Here is a 25,626-nt window from a genome sequence, read left to right on the forward strand (position 1 = left end):
CTCCACCGACTCCAGGCGCATATTTCCTCCTCTATCCCTGATCAGTCCTACCCTCACTCTAGTCATCCTCCTGTTCTTCACATACATGTAGAACGCCTTGGAGTTTTCCTTAATCTTACTCACCAAGGCCTTCCCATGTCCCCTTTTAACTCTACTAAGTCTTTTGTTTAGCTCCTTTCTGGCCACTCTGCCAAATCCTTGCTTCCTAAACCCCAAGAAGGCTTCTTTTTTCCTCTAGACTACATTTCCATATCTCTTGTCAAGCATGGTACCTTCACCCTACCATCCTTCCCTGCCTCAATGGAACAAGCCTACACAGAATTCCCAGCAAGTGCTCCCTAACCAACCTCCACATTTCTGTTGTATTTCCCTGAGTACATCTGTTCCCAATTTATGCTCCCTGGTTCCTGCCTAATAGCATTATAATTCACCCAGTTAAATACTTTCCCATACCTTCTGCTCCTAGCTCTATAGTGAAGGACAGGGAGTTGTGGTCACTGTCTGAATGCCCTCCCAATTTGAGATCTGACACCTGACCTAGCACTAGATTCAGTATGGCCTCCCTTCTCGTCAGTATGTCTACATATTGAGTCATGAATCCTTCCTGTACAAACCTAATAAATTCTGCCCATCCAAGCCTTTTGCACTAAGGAGGTGCCAATCCATATTAAAGAAGTTTAAAACTCCCATTACAACTTTGTTATTTTTGCATTTTTCAAAAATCTGCCTCCCAATCAGTTCCCCAGTTGCTATTGGTTGGTCTATATAATAATCTCAAAAGAGTGATTGCTCCCTTCCTATTTCTGACTTCCACCCACACTGACTCAGTAGGCAATCACTCCACAATGTTCTCCCTTTCTGCAGCTGTGATACTATTTCTGATTAGCAATGCCACTCCTCTCCTTTTACCTCCCTCCCTGTCCCTTTTGAAACATCTAAACTCCAGAACGTCCAACAGCTATTCCTGCCCTTGTGACAGCCAAGTGTCTGTAATGGCCACAATATCATAGTTCCATGTACTGACCCCCCACCCCTCTCAGTTCATCACCCATGCTCCTGACTCTTGTGTTAAATAAAGCTGTTTTTTGGGGTTTGGGAGGCTGTAACTGATGCAGAGATTACACTAGAGGTTCAACTGTTCACAATCGACAACAAAGAGTTGGACAAGGGTCCAGGAGTAATATATCCGGGTTTTTGTTTGATGATTTAATGCGTTGTGATGAACGCAGATCAACATCAGAGAGGCAGAGATAGGCCACATAAATGGGCAAGGACACAGCAAGTAGTATAATGTATAAAAATGTGTGGTTGTTTATTCTGTAGAAAATAGCAAAGCAGCATTTTTTTTTAAACGGTGTCAGATGAACAACCATGCTTTCTGGTTCAGGGCAAAGTGCCAGATGAGTAGGGAACATGGGCTAGGAAGTGGTAAAAAATTATAAGCAGATGGTGAGACTTCATTTAAATAAAAGGCATCATCACCCTTCCAAGGGTTCCTGTAAACACAAATATCCACAATAATTGCAGGAATGGCAAAGGTTTCATTTTTCGAGGGAACTGTGAAATAATTTGATACCCAGAACACGAGGTTTAATTACCTGAGAAAATTCAGAAACGGAGAATGAAAAATTACATTTATTAAAGGTTACTTTTTCACTTCATTTCTTTTGCAGGTGACTTTCTCACAAATCATTTCTCTACCATAATCAATTACGGTGTTTATAATCAATTTAACTATGGATGATTTTTATAAAACGTGGCCTAGAAATTCCATCGCCCCCAAGAGGGCAGCAAACAGTTTCTGCAGCAGAAAGGCCAGCAATAGTGTTGGTTGTGGTCGATCTGCACCGTGTTACTGTTCACCCAAAGCCTATAGACAGGAACAAAAGATGTTTTCTGCCCATTGCTGTTTATTAGCTCAACCTAAACTGATTCTCATTTAACACTAACTCTCAATCTGACCTAAACTGAGATAATTTCTTAACCCTGCAATGACCCTCTCCCTTAAGAGCACTACGCCATTTTCTTTCCCTTTTGCCTGTCCTTCCTATGCATCAAATATTTGGAATCCCAACGTTGATCAACCTGCTCCCATTGTCTGTAATGGCAATCAGAAAACACCTGCTAACGTTGGTACACATTGTTTAAACCGTGTTTGCCAGGAATGGCGCATTATACTGATGAGACAAAACCATACAGGATGGATTAATTCCCACCGAAACATAAAAGGTAAAGTGTTAAGGTTTATAAAATTATGCAGCCCTTAGGGAGAGTATTTCCCCCCCCCCCCCACCCACCCAAGGTTTATAAAATCATGTGGGCCTTCGAGAGAATATTTTCCCCAAGGTTAATAAAATTATGCAGGCTGTAGAGAGGACATTTTTACACAAGACAGGGGAGCCTAGAACTGAGGAGCACAGGCTCCTGAGTTTGAGGGGGAAATCGGAGAACCAAGCTTTTCCACACAAGAGGTTGGTGATATCCCCTGCCCCTCTACCCCGCAATCTGATTCTACCTGTTGCTTACAAGCCTCCACCTCATCCCACACTCTCACTTCTACATGGTGGCCATCTTCCCTTCACTCTCAGTCCTGATACAGGGTCTCCACCCGAAAGCCAGCCAATCTTTTGCTCCACAGATGTTGCTCAACCCACAAAGTTATTCCAGTGGTTGAGATTTTGCTCAATAATTGTATATTTAGTGTAAAAAAAAACTTTAAAATGGTGAATTGGAGTTTTCTTTTCTCAAAATTAGGTTCAAGCTCAATAACTTTTTGTTCCTGTATAGAGCAGCAGAGTTAATGACAGATAACGATGAAACAAGGCCGCCCAGCTTTTGTCTTGTTTTTATTCTGGAGTTTTTTTGTTAGCTTAGGGGGATTTTTTTTCTCTTGTGAAAATCTTTTTTCTTTGAATCCTTCTCATGTTTAGTTACTAAAAAATTGGGAGGCTTAGATTACACGTTACTCGGAGTCTGTTTCTGTATACGTTAACCGTTATTCATGTAATCCCGATCTCTTTGTGTCACTGTCATTGTTATGTTTATCTATTTGAAACTTAATTAAAAAAATTGATAAAGAAAGACAATTAGGTTCAAGTATTGAGAACATCAACAATAATGAGATGATACCAAGGAATCATCTCAATGGGGTTTCAGGGTTCTTCTCAGAATTGCTCATGGAGGATCAATATTTAATAATTTTTCCCAATTCCCACCAAGAATATTGAGAAATAACCTTTATGACCCACTAGATTCATGGTGGTTTCTAAGATTGTCATAGCCAGTGGTATAAAGTGCTCCAAATGGCACGCATCTCTAGCAGCCTTCGATAGCCAAGTCTAACTCTTGGCTTTCACATGTGGCTTACCTACTAGGCCCAGCGGAACTGTTTCTACTGACAAGAGAATGGGCAAAGGCCTACCGCTGGCACCTTAAAACCAGTTGCTTCGGGCAGATGGGGCCTGCCAGTCTTGGATGGCAGCCCACTTAGGAGAAGGAAAACTCTGATTTAAAACCTCTGCTGCCTTGTGGCTATACCCACCCATGGGAAAGGCTTCAGGAGTAAACCCCAGGGATGAAATCCGGAGCCAGGGTCCCTGAGGAAGTTGGATGTTGTTTACAACTTTGCTCTGGAAACCTCTGCGACTACACTAGTGCCAAGCTGTATTGGTGCTTGCCCTTCCCTTGGACTACATCAATGATGTGGAGCGGGGGAACCTGCTGCATGGGCAACAGCCAGTTCTTCAAATCTTACTGCCCAGACGTGCCCTGGAGAGAACACGGTCCATCAGAGACACAAACCCACGATCCCCTGGGATCGACAGCTGCCTGCAACTATGATGAGGTTCATGGTGACGTAGTTATGTGGATAGCTCAGAGAATGAAAACCAGTAAAATAAATACCAGGTTATAATTGTGTGAAATTTGAAATCCATCTTACAGATGGTGTAGTGGCAACCAAATGGTGTCCTTGACCTACCAGTTGATGGAGAATGAGGTTCAACAGGACTGCTACAAAATCAGCACTTTGACTTAAAATTATAACAACCTTCACTGTAATAGAAGTGAATGCCTGTAAAGCTGACAGCTCAAAAATTCAGCTCAGATAAGCAAAATGAGCTCTGTCCCAAGTGAATGCCCAAATATACCCATAAACAGTTGGGGAATCTTTAAAATGGTATGGGTATGGGGTTTGTTCTTGCAGTTCAGACTTGAATTCCTCTACACGATCCACATTATCTGTTAGGTGCAAAGACATGACTTGGCTTGGCAAGGATTCAAGTTACTTTTGTGTACTTCAAGCATTTACATAGAAAGTAGCACCAGGCATTTCAAAATATTGTGAATTGTGATTCAAACTGGGTGCAATAGGAGATCATACTGTTTAAATAAAATCTGTGCTGGACAAGCTAATTTCTAGCCCCATGGATACATCGTATTTTGCTGTCTAATCATAAAATTGACAGGGAGAACAAGTATATTTCTCTGTCATATTGTTTTTGTGCATGTAAACGCAAGGTACAAAAATAATCCTGCCCTTAAAGTTTAGGTCACAAACTTCAGAAATTACGATTAATTTGGGTTACTTTATGAGAAATGTAGAAGCTCGTTTCCATGACCAAGGGAAAGCTATTATCCTTCTTAACGCTGCACTGCCTCTTCTCTTGTACTTCATTAATAAAGAGTACAGAGTTTAAAAAACCAGATACATCAATGAGAGGGCAAATTGCCTCATAATTGCTGGTAAACCATACAATGGAATATCTCTGGGACTTCCTAGTGTGCAAACATGATAGAAATTTGTGTTCATGAACACATAAGTATTTATACATTAGTAAAAAAATAGAAAAGGTGTAATCAATGAGAAAAGTGAAGCAGTATAAGAATGAATGCAGAAAGCAAGACACCATTTATATGTGTAATAAACCTTCACAGAACACAATCAGGTGCCAATAACTAAATGCCCATCTCTATGCAGTGTTAAGGATCTCATCTAAATCAAATTCAAATTGATTAGTAAAAAGATAGTAATCCTGCAGCAACTATTATTTTTCCATTACTTCAATTTGATCAATACTTAACTCATTTTCAGCTAATTAACTTGTTCAGACTAGTCACAGCTTTTGTTTAGCACTTACCACTTTGAGACAAAATTGGCTTTTCTTCCTTCTTCAGAGCTAACAAATCATCTATACATTCTATTGAGGGCAAGTTTTAAAAATCATTAGTACTTGTTCAAACACCTCAACAGGTAGAAAATGAATACTTGACGTGTGGCAGTAAAATACACTTAAGAATTTATTACTTGATTCATGCTGATTGCTTGAAGACTTGGCTTGCAAAGTTGAAAAGCCATCTTTTCTTGTTACTGGAGCCAGAGTTGTATCTGGAAGCATTCAAATACAAATGCAGATTTTAGTAAACGTAGTTACTTGTCAGCAAAGCACGTAACTCTAAAATTACTGAAGTTGAGATTACAAAATGTTTTGGGAGATAATGGGAAAACAGAAATCACAATCAAGATACTGTTTCAACTTTTTATTGCAAATCTCAAATAGTATTTTTTTAAATATGAAATTCCAGTCCTGTGTTACGACTTTGACAGGGTACAAGTATAACTCTAGTAGAGTGTTGTGGGTGTAATTTTTGCTGAGGCTCCACTGGTAGTTATTTTCTAATATATAAATGGTCAATGGGGAACCAGCAGAACACCCATAGATCTTCGGTCTAATTGCCACCAATCATTGGGTGGTGGGGTTAGTCAATTTTTTGAAAATAAGAATAGATTTTGCAATTGACTGAAGTTACAGAGAAGTTACTGTCCAAGTTGACAAGGTATTGTAATTTTATAGTAGCGGGCTACAACATCTTGCTATATAACAAACATGTTGGAAATACTGAGGAACTCAGGGAGAAAATGTTTCATTTCAAGGGTCTTTATTTCTTACTCCTTTCGTTTGCTGATGTAAGTCCCCAGTTCCAATATTGTGAGGGAGTTTAAAAAGAAGAAATGGGGACTTCTGTGTTCAGGTGGATGGCAAACAGATTAGTTGCTGCAAAGCAAAAAGGGATTGTACCGGAACAAGAAACAAAGGGTAGGTCAGGAGGAAATGGAAATGGAAGAATCAGAATCATTATCCATGTTTTTGTTAACTCAGTATCAAATGAGCAAAGCAAGACACTGCACATCAAAACTTAAGACGGTGTTCTTCCAGCTCATCACGAATTTTATTGGAACAATATGGAAACTAAGGAGAGAGCAGCACAATCACTCAATTTGAGCAAGATGTTCTCCTAAGCGGTTGTTTATTGCTGGGCCCTCAGGTGACAGTGCAGTGTGGACATGAGTAAGTGGTGGCTGTGGTTAGTGGCTAGTCCTTGTGTGGCTCAGCAAACTAATCAGGTACTGCATGTTAATACTGTAAGGACTGCAATTCAAGGAATCCAACCATTATCTTCTTGGGATTTTAATATATATTACTGATGTTAAACATCTGAAATTTGAAAAATCTTAAAATAAAGGGAATAATTGCTGCTACCAGTTGATCAGCTGAAAGCACAAAATTACTACAAAAGGAATGACGATGAAAGCTTGTGGCAACTTTCTTTTCTCTTCAAACATAGAAAATGATTAGAACACCAAACTATTACCACCTAATATAGAGGGGGATAAAAATTTAAAAGATGATTTGAAGGAAATAAGGTAAGTATTTTAAAAGGAACAGGGTATTCAGAGAACTTGAAAATTGGAAATCATGCAAACCTTAATGAAGACAAAGGTTGATAACTAACCCTCTGTGCTTATAACTAACTACCTTTGGCCAGTTTCATTTCAAGTTGTATTTGCAGAAAAATATTGAACTACAAAGTATACATTTTCCTATGTAAGTCACAGGTTTTACAAATGAACCTTTTCAAGATACAGAACCTTACCTGAAGTAATAGATTCCTTATTTTCGTTATCCTCTTTTAATGAGATAAGCCTATCAGACAGAATGACAAAATGTAAAATTTATCAAGTCATACAATTAATTATCAGTTTTTGAAATTTTATTTTAACATAGAATAAGAATAAAACTGGTAACCATAGCAATTTGGGTCTATACTTAATTTCCCCTGAACTGAGAAATCAGTTAAGAGCCACCATATTGCTGGGTCAGGGGTCAGATTTAGGCCAGACTATTCTCAAGTCTGTGTGATTATTTGGCATGCAGTTCCCAATAATCATCTGCCCCAATCATTCTCCAACCTCCACCCCTGGTGATTCACTACTTTTACAATCACCGCAATGGGTAGAGATTGTTGGGGAATAAACAGCAGTGCTATTTACAATGCCGTGGACTTGCATGCAGTAGATTTGAAGTCTCTGTTTTGTACTCCCTTTAGTGGGCCAATCTAACAGCTGCCAGGCGCCACATTCAGCCAATAGGTCAGTGGCAGTAAGCAGTCATGAACAGTAATTCACCATCAGCAGTCAGACCCCACTGAAAGAGGTGCAGTCATTTTGCTGTGGAGAAGCTGCCGATGATTTTCAAACATAGGTGGGGTTCATGAGGCATGTAGAGCTAATTCTAAGGACCGTGCTTTAGGAAGAATGCCAAAGCCTTAGAAGACCAGAATGTACCTATAGTACATTTATTATAATTGTGACAGGGATCAGCGACTTCAGAGATATGACAAGATTACAGAAGCCTGCACTGTTTTCCTTACAGCAAAGGCAAAAGAAAAATGGAAGATGTGCACATTTTACACTACTCAGGATGTCTCAAACTACTTTACAGCAAACAAAGGGTATACTTGCAGCACACTTCACACTGGAATATTGGAAACAAGACAACTAATTTGCATACAGAATCCTCAAAACAAAGTAATAATGAACAGATATTTCTTGTAATAATCCCATGTGTCGATGTATATTGATCACAAAAAGTGGGGATAACCCCCTATACACTTCAAAAGAATGCTACATACTGTATTTTCTTTAAAACACAAGTTTTTAGACTGGCATCTCTGGCACTCCACTTGAGTGTCAGTCTGAATACTAATGTTCAAGAATCAAGACTAGACATTGTACCTAGAATTTCTGGGGAGTACAACCAACTAAACCGCAAATGATACTTATTTAATATACCTTTATGCCAGCTGAGATCTGATAGATATTCAAAATGAAAGAAGGGATAATGAAAACTGTTTCCTCAATATGATTTCTCCTGGTAACTATCTACAGGGATCCTTGTCTACATTTGATAATCCTTTCTCTTACATCTCTGCATGAACTTTTACAGTTTTCCCCCTCACTTCAGCTGTATTCTGTTTTACCTTTCCGTATCAATGGCTTCGTCCTCCTTTCGTGAATTCTGAACTGTTCCCAATTCGCAGGTATGTTGATCTGATAAGCAATATTAGCTTTTTCTTTTGCTTGAATATTATTTTTTTAACTTCTCGTCAATCATGTAGATTTTTGTCTTAAAATGTAAACTGTAGAAATTCTTTCCAAGGTAGTAATTTATCATAATTATGTGAATTATAATTTATTTTCATTAATTTTTTTGATCTATCATGCAAAATCAAGAATACAGCAGTTAACATTATTTTAGATTTAAGACCCTGATTTTGGATTGAACTTTTAATACCAATAGAGGCATCACTTCCCTATAGTCTTGTTGGCTGCATGATTACCATTTAACGAGAGTAATAACCATTCACCCTTGACGTTATCCACCATAAATATTCTAGACAATCATCATTGATCAGAAATTCAGAAATACTGTGGCAAAAAAAGCAGACGAATTGCTGGGTACATCATGGTATGTAATTCATTTCCTGACAAAGCTTTTCCATCATCTACAAAACAAACAAGCAGTATGGTGGATGATGTCTCTTTATCTGGTCAACAGGGCTGTAACATTTAAGACCGTTCACACTCTCTAGGACAATGCTTGATTGACATTCTATTATGCACCTGAATATTAATTTACAGCAAATAATGACTACAATTACTTTTTTTAAACTTCCCTGAAAATGTCCTCCAAATCCACCGTTTCTACAACCATATTAGACCATGGCAAAAGGGACATGGGAACCTAATAAACTGTAGACCCCTCACAAATTCACACATTTGGATTAGGAAATACCGTCAGAAATCTTTGTTAGGACTAAATCCCAGAACTCCAAACCCAAGAGCAAAGTGGGAATGGCTTTATCAGAAGTGTAGTCGTTCAAAATTACATTTCACCGCCACCTTCTCAAGAAAAGTTAGGAATATGCAATGAACACTGGCCATCTTGACACAGCAATCCCACAAAATTAATACATAAAACTATAACACTTGCAATACATAGTGCTACATTTGGAATAGCCTGTTAGCTGGTTTAATACTATCTTGTATAGATAGGTAGATTTGTCCTGCACACTATTACTGCTTATTTGATATGTCCAGTTTATATGGAGATTAAGGTCCTCCAAGATAACTGCACCAGCCTTCTTCCTTGCATCTTTATTTAACTGTTTTATACTTGTCCCCACAGTACCATCTCTAGGGCTTCCAGAGAACTTCTACAGATGTCTCCTGCCCCTTTGTTATTTCACGTCGCAACCTAAACTGATTCTACCGGTTGATTTTCAGAGTTAAGATCCTTTCTTGCTTCCTCAAGTACAAGTGCCATCATTCCCATTTTCTGATCTGTTCTCAAAGTATCTTGAAGCATAGTTCTCCCCTGGCTAACAAGAACCCTTTGTAAAGTGAAACATTTTATAGCGGTAGGTACAGTAACACTTCGATATTTTACAGATGATGCATTCAGAAAAAAACTGCAAACACTACGTTCACGTTTTGTGCTCCTCATGTTGCTGTTCACTGCCATAAGAAGCTGAGAACATTCAGAAACTAATCCATCTTTTCCGGGATGATACAATAAAGCAAAAGGCAAACCACACTTGTTTAGGCAAGATGAAGTATATAAGTAATTCATCAAATGACCATCGTTGCTTCATGGAACAGTGCAGGGTATCTGATTAAACAAAAAGACTGTTTTATATAGATCTGTATCAGAAAGACAATCTCAACATGCATTTCCTACAGGTCACCAGGACAAGCAAAGCCTTTAAGTAAATAAGTGCTAACCAGGAGAGAATGGCATTTAGTACTTAACTTCAATCACACTGCAGTAACATGTCAGTAAAGGCTTTTTAGATAATGAGCTTTCAATTTTCTCTTTTCCCTGCTCTCAAGATGGTGTGCTTCATCTCTTTCTGACACACACTGGTTATCACTAAAACGAAGAAATCTGCAGATGCTGGAAATCCAAGCAACACAGACAAAATGCTGGAGGAACTCAGCAGGCCAGGCAGTATCTATGGAAAAGAATTAACAGATGATGTTTTGGGCCGAGACCCTTCATCAGGACTGGGAAAAAAAGATGAGGTCAGATTAAGAAGGTGGGGGAGAGGGAGAGGGGCAAGTAGTACAAGGTGATTGGAGATAGGTGAAAACCAGGAGAGGGGGACGGGTGAAGTAAAGAGCTGGGAAGTTAATTGGTGAAAGAGATAAAGGGTAGGGGAATGAGAAATAGGTGATCACTGGGAGATCCAGCGGACCGAGCATAGGTCTCCTAATCTACATCAGCACACACTTATATACAGGAGGCCACATGGGGAGCACTGGATACAGTAGATGACCCCAATAGACTCTCAAGTGAAGTACTGCCTCACCTGAATGGTAGTGATGAAGGAGGTGTAGGGGCAGGTCTGGCACTTGCTCCATTTGCAAGGACAAGTACCAGGAGGGAGATGAGAGGGGAGGAACGTGGACAAGGGAGTCGCATAGGCAGCGACCTCTGCAGGAAGTTGGGGGAGGGGGAAGAGGGGAGGGTAAGATGAGCTTGGTGGTGGGATCCTGTTGAATATGATAGAAGTTATAGAGAATTATGTGCTGGATGTGGAGGCTAGTGGGGTGGTAGGTGAAGACAAGAGGAATCCTATCCCTGATAAGGTGATGGAGCCCCTTTCTTTGAAGACACAGGAATCTAATGGAATGGTGCCGCAGCAACAACCTGGCACTCCTCGTCAGTAAGATGAAAGAGCTGAATGTGGACTTCTGGAAGGGTAAAACAAAGGAACACATAACAATCCTTATAGAGGGATCAGAAGCAGAGACAGTGAGCAGTTTCAAGTTCTTGAGTGTCAAGATCTCTGAAGATCTAACCTGGTCCTAACATATCAATGCTGTTATAAAGAAGGCAAGACAGTGCCTATACTTCATTAGGAGTTTGAAGAGATTTGGCATGTCAACAAATACACTCAAAAGCTTCTATAGATGTACCATGGAGAGCATTCTGACAGGCTGCATCACTGTCTGGTATGGCGGGTGTGGGGGGGGGGGGGGTGTGGAGGCTACTGCACAGGGCCGAAAGAAGTTGGACAGGGTTGTAAATTTAGTCAGCTCCATCTTGGGTACTTGCCTACATAGTACCCAGGACATCTTCAAGGAGCGGTGTCTCAGAAAGGCAGTGTCCGTTATTAAGGACCTCCAGCACCCAGGACATGTCCTTTTTTCATTACCATCGGGTAGGAGGTACCTGAAGGCACACACTCAGTGATTCAGGAACAGCTTCTTCCCCTCTGCCATCTGATTCCTAAATGGACATTGAACCCATGAACACTATCTCACTTTTTAAAATACACAATTATTTCTGTTTTTTGCATGATTTTAATCAATTCAATATACATATACTGTGAATTGATTTACTTATTTATTATTATTATTTTATTTTTCTTCCTCTGTATTATGTATTGTATTGAACTGCTACTGCTAAGTTAACAAATTTCACGACACGTGCTGGTGATAATAAACCTAATTCTGATTCTGATCTCCTTCACTCTGGAATGAAAAGCCTCATCCTGAGAGCAGATGCGGTGGAGTTGGATGTTATCACCACCTATTTCACCATCCCATATCTTCTCCTTGTGAGTAAACAAACCTCTCCCATGGTCCTAACTACAAGGGATGTATAGTATGCCAGCCAGTACCTGTAAAGCGAAGTGCAAAGGACATTTTGGGCGCTGACATAATAGCATGAAGTTTGAAGCTTATTGGGTCCAATCACCTACAGATATGAAGATTACGCAGTGGGAGACTGTGAAAATGGTAGAGAATAGAAAACCAGGAGGTTAGTTCCTTGCTCCCTCCCACGAGCGCAGGTAGAGTAACTGCAGTATTTGATACTTCAGTGTTTTTTTAAAATGGCAAGATTACAACATTTCATGATCAATGGCAGTGCATATATAAACAAATAATGATGATGCTGGAAATCCAAAATTAATATAGAAAATGCAGACCAAGCCAAATATGTAAAAAAGAGAGATAGTTCACACTGCAGACTAATGGGCTTGCATTCAAGCACCCAATTATCTTTATTACAATAAGGCACAAAACTTTTGGAGACCAAGAACTAGAATTTGTCATCAGGGAACTGAGGAAAGCTCGGTTACATAACCAAGGAAAGCTGGCACTCTAATTTATTACAATATTATTAAGTCAGCTAAAGCTAATTAAAAGTGCAGCAGTCTTGTCACTTCTAAAGAAAGCATTTTATTTTTACTTTCAGTTGAAGAATAATCTCAAATGAACATGGAAGTATGAATTGCACATTCACTTAAAAGCATTCTAAACTGATGATGCAGTAGATAAATTTCTTCTATAGTGTGGCCATGAACCCTATGGGACAGGCAGAATGTGAGCTGCCTAATCTCAGCCAGGGCTGTTAGGATGCACACATTTTCATCAATTTCTTAGGGCTAGAGATAGAGGGAAATAAAAATGTAAATGGGCTCCTTCTTAAAATATTCTTATGGATGTATCCTGAGAACAAGATCACAGCTGAGGTGTGATAGCTCTCATCACTTCATCTGACACTAATTTCCATTTAGATGAGTAAAGACAGCTGGTATATTTGGAACCTTCAATCACTACTTTTAGGGGAGTCAGAGTAAATGAAAATGGACAAACCAGCAAAAATAGCTTTGCCAACATGTATGGACAATAAAAAGCTACAGGTCAGGGAGCATGCCTTGTAGTTTTATGTAGAATTTAATGAACTCCAGTTTAAGGATTTTTTCCAATCAAACTTTTAATCTATTGTTTTGCAATTTTATACACTAAATTGTAAAGAATCTGGTGAATTACAGAACAAAGTCATTTTTGTTCAATTTTCTGTCAAACATAGTTTTCAAAGACTTTGTAAAAATATTCATAAAATATTCATAAAAACACAAACTGCATTATTCATTTCTGCTTCATAAATAATGCAGCAGTTTTCATTGTAAATTCATAAATTATGCAATTCCAATTTTTCAATGTAATGTCTGCTGAGAAATCTGTCTGTTTAGTGGAAATTTTAATTGTAAAGATAAACTGTCTTGATCCATTATAACGTAACTACTCTTGCAGCAGGAAAATCAAAATAAACAAACTATTTGACGGAAAAAAAATCCACAGGATGCAGTTTCCTAGCACAGGAACAGAACAGATTTGCAAGCTCTTATATAGTACTAACCTGACCATTTGTTAAATTTTAACTTCATTCGAAATGTAACAACTGATTAAAAAACTAAATCTAAGATTTGAAACAGTTGACTAAAGCAATGAATGATACAAGCTGTGCGATATTCCATATCACAATAAAAGGCAACCAGTTGGAATAATTAAAACAAAAGCAATCAAATCTCAAACTGTGATGCATTTCTCTACCTGGCAAAAAGATATTTCTAAACAAGTTCTATTACAATATGTGGCTTGTCTAGGAGTAACACAAGCAGTACATACACCATTCTCTAAAGCAAACCATCGAAAGTCATGAAGAAGCCCGGAGATCAGAGTGTGATCTGCTTACTGTCCCAATGGAGCAGACTGTACTTTGTTTCCTTTTGCAAGAAAGCAACCATGTCTACCATGGGAACCATTCTGACGCAATGGGTCATCAGCGGAACGAAACACAGTCAGCTCAGTATCTTGATATCAGCAAATAAATATGGTTTGAATGTAAAGTGGACTTTTTGTCTTTACAGTTTCAATGCCCTCATAGCATATTGCAACCATAACATATCATTTTGGCATTACAAACTTCCTGAAAAGCTCTCCAACAATTTGAGAACCTTAAAAGATGGCATCAGCAACCAATAGCAACTTGTTGCAGATGACTCACAAAACTAGATATACTTCTAGATATACTTGTTCTTCTGAACTGCCACCGATTGCAGCCTGTAGTTTCCCTTGTAAGGATGCAGTTGTAGGCCGACTAGACGACCTGGTGCTTTTGTGATCTCCTGGGTGAATTCAACATGCACAAGAGCACAGAATGCAGCTACGGTCAGCATCGCTGTGGGGTGGCTGCTTCGATTCCTGATAACATAACGTGAACTCCGTTACACCGGACTGATTAAAGTGCAGAGCAGGATTAAAACTATTGAGCACAAGAGCAAGTGTTCAGCACCATCTGCTAGCGTCTGACCGGCCTCCCTCTCTTCTTGAAGTTGGACGGGAGGTGTGGGAGCCTTGGATCTCACGCAGCCAGATTCGGGAACAGTTGTTGCTCTGCAGCCATCAGACTCCCGGACAGGCCTTCACTCGCTTCAGTGCTGCTCTGGGCTCACTTCTGGAGACTCCGCAGTTCATGGTCCATGTGTTTTGGTTTACTTTTTCAGAACTATATGTGCAATTTGAACAAAGTGGCTCAGTGCTGAATGGACTCCGCAGCTCTAGCCTGCAACCATCAGCACAATGTTGAACTGATTCTGTGCCTGTGACCTGCAGTCTTCGGGCTTCTTGACCAGCTTTACTCACCGCAGTGACTTTGTGGCCGTAAACTAACTTTCAGGGAATCTGCGGTTAATGGGGTTGTTTGTTCACTTTTTACTGTTTGGTCGATTCGTTCTTTTTTTATTTACACATTGGGTATTTGTTGTGTGCGTTTTTCTTTAAATGGGTTCTATTGTGCTTCATTATTTTGTGGCTGCCTGCAAGGAGACGAATCTCAAGGTTGTAAAATGTATATGTACTCGGATAACAAATGCACTTTGAACATAAAGCCTTGATTTTTCTGGATTGTAAATAATTACTCCTTTATTCTTATTTAGACCCTTTCAGTCTTTTGTTCCTTCACTTGACTCCTTACCTTTCTCTCCTACCCTGCAAGCTCATCCCTTTGGGAATTTAGTAAGCTCTTTCTAATTTTATCTGACAGTCCTTTTGGTCACAATGAACGAAAAGAAAAGGTTATAACCATAAATATTAACTCTGATCTGCTGAGTATTTCAATATTTCCTGTTGTATTAGAAATGCTTCCATTTTATCTCCTGCACTCATTGAAATTCATATCATCTCAGTGTGTACTTGTGAATGTATATATATATATACACACACACACACACAAAATGGAAAAGGTTTTATATGTAAAAGTTTGTGTATTGTGAATACCTTATCCAAATAAAAATAAAATTAAAAATAAAACCTGCTATCACCACCCAGCTGATCAAGTTTCCTGTACCCACCTGTCAAAAGATCCAACCTCAGTCATGAACCAGTTAAGTCTGATCCCCTTTTAACTAATGCAGAAGCAGGTCTCAAATCTTCACTTAATGTCTGCTTCTACACGTGAGTGACCTAACCCATTTGTGAGCCATAAATGCAAACATGGATTTTGAGCAAATGAAACAAAACGTGTTGCATATTACATACCATATATAACAATCTCTGAGCACAAGCATGTCACACACGCTGAACACCCAAAACAAATCTTCAAATATGCACAAGTCATACACAAAGAACAGGTCTGTATTTAGTAACTGAGTAGGATATTAAATCCTTAGTGTATCACCAAACATATGCTACATGAAAGAATTTCTAGCCAAAGGCAACACATTCTGGTCACGGCGGTACGCTGTCTGTGAGTAGCTGGTCTGGCATAACAAAGTACTCTTTAGAAAATGCATACAACAACAATTATTGTGGCAAACCTCCTGAATTATTGAACTTCTTTCTCATTTTTCCTGCAGACCTGACTTGTGTGGAGAAAAGGATCCAGCTTCAAATTTTCCAGGATGACAAGGGTCAGGTTTCTGTAACGTTTACGGGCGTTCCAACTCAGAGCAATTAGACAGCACAAATCCTTTGCCATCGGCAAAATTAACATTTTGCCTTCCCAAACACAAAAAGTGAGGAACGACCAGCAGATCTGAAAATGGCATTTCTCCTTGATATCACGCTCCTCATTACCACCTCAAAGGCAGCCTTAGAAAAGACATTCATTCATATATCCACCTGCCCAGGGAAATTAAGTGGACATCTGGCTCATTTCGACCTAGCATACACTAGAAAAAGCAAAACTTCCTAGTTGTTGGGAAATAGAAGATAGGTACTGATTTATGTATTGACATGGCCTAGCAGTTGGGGCGTCTGCAGATAATCCACCCTACTGGAGAACCTACTGAAGCACCCAGAAGTATCTGCAGCATTGTAGAAGATGTTGAGCTAGCTCATGTGCTTGTCAGTGATTGATCTGAGGTCCTCAACAGAGAAGCAGAAGTGTTCAATCTTTGTTCACAAAGGCATTCAGAAAGGTGTTCTGGAAAGAGGGCGGAAGTAGGGCAATGTTACCTAGCACAGGAGACAGGCAGAGCACCACCAACATTCTGAAAACCTACACAATGTGAAATACAAGTGCTACAGATATCATTTACATTGCACTAGTGTTTGAATTGTCCAGATCCAGCTAGGAAGGTAAATCTTGACAACATGGAGATCCTGAGACCGCATCTTACTTCTTACATGGGAGTCCAGATACAGCAAGAACAGTATTACATAAATGTGCAAATTAAGTTAATTTCAGAATTTCCAGCTTGAATTCTACTCCTTATCCTTAAAATATATACAAGGTCCCCAACTTACTCATCATCTGTATCAGATGCATCCTTTGCAACATTATTCTTTGCATTATTTTCTCCTTGAGACATCTGCTCTATCAATTCATTTACAGGTCCTTGCAAAACCTGCAAAACATTAAATTTACACAATACTATACATTCACGATTTCAGAACCTAAAAAATGTTGTTTTATCAAGGTGCCTTGCAAGTAATTAAAAAAATTGACAAGATCAACAGAATTCTGTATCTCTTAATGGAAGATACTTAAGAGAAATGTGGCACTCTGTGGCTCCATTGTCACCCCTTTTGCCTGCTACATTGAGTGTGTTTAGTTATTTACTCATACATTCCTCCTTTTTCTCTACCTCACCTTTTGCTTTGCGCATATACAAATTAACCCAGAATTTTCTCAAACCACAAGACTTCTCTTTCTGCTAAATATATTTCTATGCCTTTACGAATTTGCTCATGTTTGCATTATTTAGCTCAATGTTCAATATACCTTGATAACAAATTTGCACTTACAATATGTTAATTTGATGTCACAGCGGAGGTTTTAGGTATTCAATATCATGGATTTGTCCCTAACCCAAACCTCATCCCAGTGAGAACCATCTGAGCATCAGTGAAAGTTAGTTGCACACTGGAAGTAGCATTTTGCTGTCCAATGTTCTGCTCCCCCAGCTCCCAACTTCCTGCTGTTCTCCAGACCTCTGTAGAATTCCCTGGGCTGTGTGCAGTTGGGAATTTCTTTTGTACATCTCAGATCTTGCCTGTGATGCAAGCCTGGATTAAATTTTCTAATCACCTCTGAATGGGTGGAATATCTCTTGACACGTGTCTTTGTAAATTGTGGAGGCCAGCCTGGCAAATTGGATGGAGACTGATGATAACTGTGGAAGTGAGAGTCTGCCAAAATAAGCTGGAAACTACAAAGGAATTTTCTAAAATCATGCTGCACCGAAGCACTAGCCATTTTAATACAGAGCTAAAGTAGGGTGAGACCCTTCGTGGTCATTCCCTCCCCCCCCCCCCCCCCCACACAACAAGCAATATTGCCCCTTCTCATTTCTGCTATCTTCTTCCCTTTGCCCCAGCATATGCTGCTGGACTTTATGTGGCATCCTGCAACTATGCTCAGTGACAATTCGCTGGTACCTGTCACCTTGCTCATGATGGATTTCCGCCAGCAAGTGCAGGGGATACCCGGGAGCAGCTGGTGGTTCCAGTGTCAACATACCCCAGCCATGTCTTCACATCGCAGTGGAAATAGAGACCTCTCAATGTTAGTTCTACATTCATTTTCGGGATCTGCATTTATTGTCCATTGGGATGTATGGGGCATCCAGAAAAGGGTAGCTCCTCTGGTGACGGGCTTTTCTTGTCCGTTCCTGGGCAGCTCACTCAGCTTTGGCCCCCACCGGAGACTCAGCTCCCACCCGGTAATCCTTTGCACGAGAGCCCAGTTCACCGCTTCAACAGGTGGGCCGAAGTAGGTGAGGGTAGCTGGTGAGCCTAATACCCCAGTGAGATAGGGACATACCTGTCCTAACATATGAAGTCAGCTCTGGCATACTGGGCGAATGAGATCCAATGCCCAGGAAGGCGGTACTGCAAGATTCTGTGGAAAGAGAGGGCCATGACAAGGCACAAAAGACATCGTGGTCATCCACTGTAAACAAGAAAGGGCCCAGTTTGTGACACTTGTTCGTACCACTGTACCCAAACTTCTGAGGTAGAGAGAGTGGAACTGCCCCAGTGCAATGGCTTTTCCACTTTAACAACTCTTCCGCAGTCTTCCTGTAACTGTCGGCACGACAGACAACAATAAATCATTGATGGTAGACAAGGTCTCCAGTCGGCCAGACTACCATCTACTACCATTCTCTGGCTTCTCCCATGAAGCCATATATTGACTCCAATCACCCACTTCATCCTGAACACCAAGTGAATTGATCTCCTGGACCAGCTTCCCACATGGGACTTCGTTAAAGACTTTACTAAAGTCTACGTAGACAACAGTGACTGCCTTTCCTTTGTTAAGCATCTTGGTAACCACTTCAAAAAACTCTTTATGATCGGTTAGACATGATATGCCGCACACAAAGCCAGGTTGACTATTCCTAAGCATGACTGCAAAATACTTATATATCCCATCCCTTAAAGTACCTTCCAATAACTTACCCATGACTAATGCCAGGCTCACCAGCTTATAATTTCCTGGCTTATTCCTAGCTCCTTTCCTGAACACTGGAATAACATTAACTATCCTCCAATCCTCCAGCACCTCACTCCTGGCTAAGAACATTTTAAATACCTATCTCAGGACCTCTGCAATTTCTGCACCAGGTATCCACGGACTCCTGGCAGGCCCTGGAGATTTATTCACCCTAACCCACAACAAGGCAGCATGCACCTCCTCTTCGGTGATATGGATACAATCCGTGACCTCACTAATCGAAGTGGGCCTCCATCACTTTGTTGATGATTGAAAGCAGATCAATTAGATGATAATTAGGCACATTAGATTTGCCCTACATTTTTGAATGGAACATATCAGAGCAATTTTCCACGTTGTTGAGTAGACGTCGGTATTATAACAGCTTTGCTGGAGAGCACGGGTCTTCAATACTACAGCATGTCCCCTCTGATCATTTTGAGTAAGAATAAAACTGAAATCCATCAAGAACTGCTGTGGAACCAGGAGATAATGTGAAGAGCAGCAATCATCCAACAGAAATGGAAGAAGCTTGAGGGGCTGATCATTCCTCTCCTTTCCCGCCATTTCTTCCTTTGTTCCAAGTCACAAGAATCTGATTCTTCCACTTTGAAAGAGGGAAGAGAAAGCAGACTTCATTGGGATGTATGAATATTAATAAGAGAAAGAAGACAGATTAATCCGGAACACTGTTTCAGATTAAAACATCATTGCAGGACAAGGACACATAGAAGAAGGAACAAGATCAGAAAGCATTTCATGCAAGGTGCAAAATGAGATTGTGTCCCAGGATAGGAAGTGGAGACATCTGGAGCCGGCAGTTTAATTACTATCACAAGCGAAGTGCCAGAAGAACTCAGTGGGTCAGACATTGGGTAGGAAAGGAAGTGTACCATCAGCATTTTGGGTCTGGTTCCTGCTTTAATAGAGCTGTTTCGTTAATATTGACAATTAAAACATTGGACCAAGTACCTTCCTTATGACAATGTAATTTTGCCTGTATCTGCAACTCTTAAATGAGAATCATTAACAGAAAGATTAAAATTAATAACTAGCTTTAACAAAGCACTTTTTAAAATAAATTGTGATGAAGTTCCTTTGCAGGATCTCAGCCCAGACTGAGTGAGGAGTCTACATCTTCTGAGGTCAATCTCCACAGTCATATAGCAAACCTGACAAACCTAAATCTGAAGCCACAATTCTCCCTTTCCTCCCTGCACTCACCTTCACACGCTTGAGATATAACAAAGCCACAAAAGCAAGTTTATGTAAGAAAACGCCCAGAATAAAATTTAAAATGCTATTCAAATACAGATGAGTCATATATTTTGCAGGGCTCTGAACTCTTTGAAATTTATTTATTTTTCTGCCAGAAAGTAACTACTGCTACTGTTTCCAACCTGCGCCTTCTCTCAAGGCAACAGAAATAATGTACATCAAATAAACATTAGATTAAGATCCCACTGTTTTAACTTACCTCCACTGATTTACCATAACCTATATTTTCTCCTGCAAATGGTTTAAAGGAAAACATCCTAAATTGAAAAAAAAAATGTACTTAACTCTTCACTTTGAGGAGAAGGCTGGTAAAAATGTGGAGATGAGAATCATTTACTGATCATCGCAAATTTGAAGACAGAATATAATATTTATAGTACTTTCTTGGCAGTGTGAAGAATCTTGGGGACCATGTTCATAGGACACTCAAAGCTGCTGTGCAGGTGAACAGTGTTGTTAAGAAGGTGTAAGGTGTGTTGGCCTTAATCAACCACAGTTCAAGAGCTGTGAAGTAATGTTACAGCTATACAAGACGTTAGTTAGATTCCACTTGGAGGACTGTTTTCAGTTCTGGTCACCTCACTACAGGAAGGATGTGTAAAGGAGATTTACAATGCTGTTGCCTGGACTGGTGAGCTTGCCTATGAGGATAGGTGGAGTGAACTTGGCCTTTTCTACTTGGAGCAATGGAGGATGAGAGGTGACCTGATAAAGGTGTATAAGATGATGAGAGGCACTGATCATGTGGATAGTCAGAGGCTTTATCCCAGGGCTGAAATGGCTGATACAAGGGAACACAGTTTTAAGGTGCTTAGAAGTAGGTACAAGGGGGATGTTAGAGATAAGTTTTTCACACAGAGAGTGGTAGGTGAGTGGAATGCATGGCCAGCTACAGTGGTGGAAGTGGCTACAAGAGGGTCTTTTAAGAGACTCTTAGACAGGTATACGGAGCTTAGAAAACTAGAGGGCTATGTGGTAGGGAAATTCTAGGCCATTTCTAGAAGGTTACATGGTTGACACAACAGTGTGAGCCGAAGATTTCAATGTTCTATAACAGAGGAGGTTGTTCAGCTTATTCAGTCCATATTAATTCCCAGCAGCCCCGCAGAGCAATCCCCTCAGCTCTTCTCTTTTTCTTTATACCCCTGTTACTTACCAACATTAACTGATTAATAAAGCATGCAGTTTGCAATAATATGGTTTCCTTCAGAGATATTGAGTTTTGATAGCAGTTGGCACCAAACAAGTGAGCATTGTTAGGGCTTTGGGGGTAATGGTTAAGGTGAGGGAAAGGGGGAAAAACTGCTAAAATTTCATATTCACTTCGTCAAAATGTTCAGGTACAACACTCAATTCTAAAGGTACAATGGCTTTTTTCCTTATACTCTGGACACCACACTATGGTCTGTTAATATTTACTTGAATTAATATTTAGCAGATCAAGCATGCATATTTATAAATTCAGTTACAAGATCTCAAACGCACCAGAAAACCTTTTCAGCATAGACAGGAGAGAATTAAACAAAAATGATTAGTTATTTTACAAGTTTCCACTTAGCAATAACAAACATGCACATCTAAATAGAAAATTACCTTCAGCATTGCAAACTCATACGGCTGGTAGCCTTTGAAACTTTCGTGAATAGCTGCCATGGTGTGAGAAGTCTTTTCCCAAAAATGAAGTAATGTTGTCTGAATCAGAAAAAAAAACACTTACTGCGAAATAATTGTTAATGCATTTACAAGTTATATTTATCTGCCAATTACACACACACACTCACACTTGTGAAAGTTACAGATCTTACAGAATTCACATTACAAGGAGAAACCCTCCTTGTTCAAATATTTAAAACTGACTCATCACCACCTGAGTTGAACTGAGCAGGTTATTTAAGAATGAGCTTTTATTAAATAACTTCTAAATTAACTTCACTCTAACCCCCAAAGAATGACAAAATAATAAATTATTGCTAGATTTGAGAGCCTAAACTACGTATCATCTTTTGAGTTTCATTTATAACATTAAATGACTGCAATTGCTTTTATCATCCAAGTCTAAAAAAACAAAAATCCCAAGACTTTGATCTGTTACTTTTTCTACAGATGCTGCCTGACCTGCTGACTTTCCCATAATCCAGCATCTACAGGCTTTCTTTATTTGAATAAAAAAAACTACACTATTATTTTTGACAATTATGTTGAAAGTAATATACTGTTTAAAAAATTCACACCGAGCATGCACCCTTACAAAGGGAAACAATGATAACAACACCGACCAAAATAAAAGGAGGCGAGAGCAGAAGTGGTAGTTGTGAAGGATAAGACTATCTGGAAAAGCAAATAACAGGATAATGGAAGAACACATGAAATTGTTGCTGCATGAAGAAAAAGCTGATTTTAGGTCAAATGAAACATAACAGATTAGTGGCTAGACACATTTCAGAGAGAATACAACATCTGCGGCTGCAACTTCATAGGCATTAAACATAACCTTGTCAGTGCACGTTGAGAAGGGGTGTAATGCATTGTAAGAGCGTACAGTATTCCAAAGGAACTTGTTATGGATGTTTTTTCTATCAATTTGATAAATCTGAATACTGGTGATCAGATAGGAAAGTGGTAGAGTGAATCGAATTGATACTTCGGATGAGATATCTAATGCGTGATATCACTTGACCTTTAAAACTGAGATGTGACGACATTTTAAATAAACTACCCTTTGCTGCTGTAAGTAATTTGACAGAAATATCTGAAACAAATTTTTCCAGGGCCAAACTAATAAGGTGCCCAAGAAGAAGGGAACATTTAGGTTACAGAAGGATACGGATCCACCAGCTGAAGATTCATAGGAGGTTGAATGCAAGCACAAATAATCAGGAAAACTAACAGAATGTTATTTCTTGTTGCTCAGGAGATTGATTACAAAGTACCTGAGTGACTTGTGGCATTGATGAAACACATCTGGAGGACTGTGAACAGTACTGAGTTCCTCATTTAAGGAACAATGACAATGCTTTGAAAGCAGTTCAGAGAAAATTCACTACACTGATACCCAGAATGGGTGAGTTGTCTCAGCTGGGTTTGTATTCCCAGAGTTTAGAAAAGCAAGAGAGGCCTTGCCAAAAACATGGCAAAACTTTGAAGGCTCTTGACAAGGGAAAATGTTCAGAAAATGTTTTGTCTTGTGAGACCTAGAAGGAAGGATCACTGTTTAGGAATAATGGCTTCATTTCAATCCTAGATGATGGGACTCGCAAGTGCATCTGTTACAATTTAAGCATTCCTGCCCTTACCCTCTCCCCTCTGACCCAGAGCAAGGGGAGGAATCTCTCTGTCCTTGCATTTTCACCCATCAGCCTCCACATTCAATGAATCATCTTCCATAGTTGCCACCACTTTCAAAATGATGCCATCATCAGGAAAGACTTCTTCTCTTTCAGCATTCTAAAAGGTTCGTTCTTTCCCCTTGCTCTACCTTAGATGGGACCAGGAAATTATCAAAGTGATGGAGGGCACTAGCTACATCAAGGAGTCATGTTAGGATCAAATAAATTCCATGGATGAGAACAGGTGAAAATGTTTGGTCCTGCTAATGAATCTTGGGCAAAGAGGCGATAAAGAAAGATCTTAGAGAAGAGATTCCTCCCTCCATGACATCCTAGTTTGCTCTTTCATCTCACCATCACCACCTCTCTTTCTCATGACACTGTTGACCAGAAAGAACTACAATCTACAAATCAGTAAACAGGAATGAGGCAAGGGTAGTGGAAAAAGACAAAAGTCTTTGTTGTAGCTACATGGTGACAGGAATGGAAGTGGCCATTTTGTCAGACTGTCCTTGCAGCCACCATTTTGTGAACTGTTTGGTAAACAGATTCATGCTCTGGGATAACTTGATCAGTGAAGTAGAATGAGGACACAAGGAGTTTCTGCTAAACCTGAGATACTTCTCAGGTAAAAACTATTTATTATGTAAAATAGCAGGTTTGCAGAAGGAACAGCCTGTGATCTGGTCCAGTATTTGGCTCTCCAGTTGAACTGGTTAGAAACAATCTGAGTTGGATAGAGCAAAACATATTACCTAGGTCACAAGGCTGAAGGGAGAGGCATAAACCAATACTGCTTGTAGTCTTGGGCCACATCCAATGAGAAAGTAACACAGGTCAGTCAGATCCCCTCGAACCCTCAAAAGTGACATCATCTGGTAAGGAAAAGAATAAGAATGGAGGATTTTGGGAGTGCAGGCAGAGACAGCTCTGCGGGGACCAACCATCGCAAAAGTGGTTGATTCCATATTGAAGACATGGAAACTGTACTGGGATCAGGAAGAATGCCTGGTCAGCATTCCTTTTCCTGGGTATAACCCTTTTAATTCTTTGACTGTTCAAGGAGGATCAGGGAAACCTAGTGGGTGTGCACACAGGTATCCAGTTGTGTAAATTTTTGTGCTTGTGAACTGAGCCAATAAGATACTTGTCAGTAAATGCAGATTCTCCCTGTGCCTAATTAATCATTATTATTGAGGGAAAATCCTTGTAACAGAATTGACATCTTTGTGGGGGGCTCAAAGGTAAATCTTCCCATTGAGTCAGTGGAAGACTCAAGTTGGACCATGTTGATGAGGTACAAAGAGATTTGGGGCTGGGTAGTTGCCTCTTACTAACCCGGGATTAAGAATTTGGGGAAGTCTGCAAGTTCGGAAGATTTGGATTATTTTAATTGAAGGGGACTCCTGCAGAAATACGAATTGGGGAAAAGGCCACAATATGGGGAGTATGCTGGTCACACCAGCAGTGAAGGGAAAACCACTGGGAAAGCTCATTGGATGCTCAAGAGAGATTGTCAGACAAGGAACTTAAATGTTTACAGCCAGTAGCTGTTGCCTGTTTAACTGAGGATCGGATGCAATATCGGCAGAAAGTGAAAAGAGAGCAAGAAAGATCAGAAAAGCAAATATTTAGAATATTGGAAGAAAGTTAAAATAATATGAGAAAGATCAGAAGAGGAAAACACAGAATATCACAGAAAGCTAAAGTAGAGTGGGCCAGATTAGAAAAGGAAAACAAAAGGCTCTGCGAGGAGGTAGAAAATCTTAAAGTTTCCTTATTTAAAGGAGCAGAGAAGTGTGGATTTGATACACATGTACCAGTTTCAGTTACAGTATGAAAAGCAGGTTTAAGACATGAGTAAACAAGAATGCTGATGCACCATC

At 39.8% G+C, this 25,626-nt stretch overlaps 1 protein-coding gene across 9 annotated transcripts in view; it reads right to left on the reverse strand.

Annotated features, from left to right (window-relative positions):
* ica1 (islet cell autoantigen 1) overlaps positions 1-25,626 on the reverse strand; it is a 139,962-nt gene that overhangs the window by 59,952 nt on the left and 54,384 nt on the right. For 7 of the 9 annotated variants that reach the window (XM_059972604.1, XM_059972606.1, XM_059972603.1 and 4 more), the window contains 5 exons: positions 22,008-22,106; positions 16,943-17,043; positions 6,934-6,983; positions 5,306-5,386; positions 5,139-5,198 (listed from right to left, as the gene is read on the reverse strand). In XM_059972604.1, the coding sequence (XP_059828587.1) occupies positions 5,139-5,198; positions 5,306-5,386; positions 6,934-6,983; positions 16,943-17,043; positions 22,008-22,106 (391 nt within the window). The remainder of the gene's footprint in view (positions 1-5,138; positions 5,199-5,305; positions 5,387-6,933; positions 6,984-16,942; positions 17,044-22,007; positions 22,107-25,626) is intronic. The other 2 variants (XM_059972605.1, XM_059972607.1) reach the window with 1 other exon arrangement.

This window comes from Hypanus sabinus, chromosome 6 (genome assembly GCF_030144855.1).
Source record: "Hypanus sabinus isolate sHypSab1 chromosome 6, sHypSab1.hap1, whole genome shotgun sequence".
Classification (NCBI taxonomy): domain Eukaryota; kingdom Metazoa; phylum Chordata; class Chondrichthyes; order Myliobatiformes; family Dasyatidae; genus Hypanus; species Hypanus sabinus.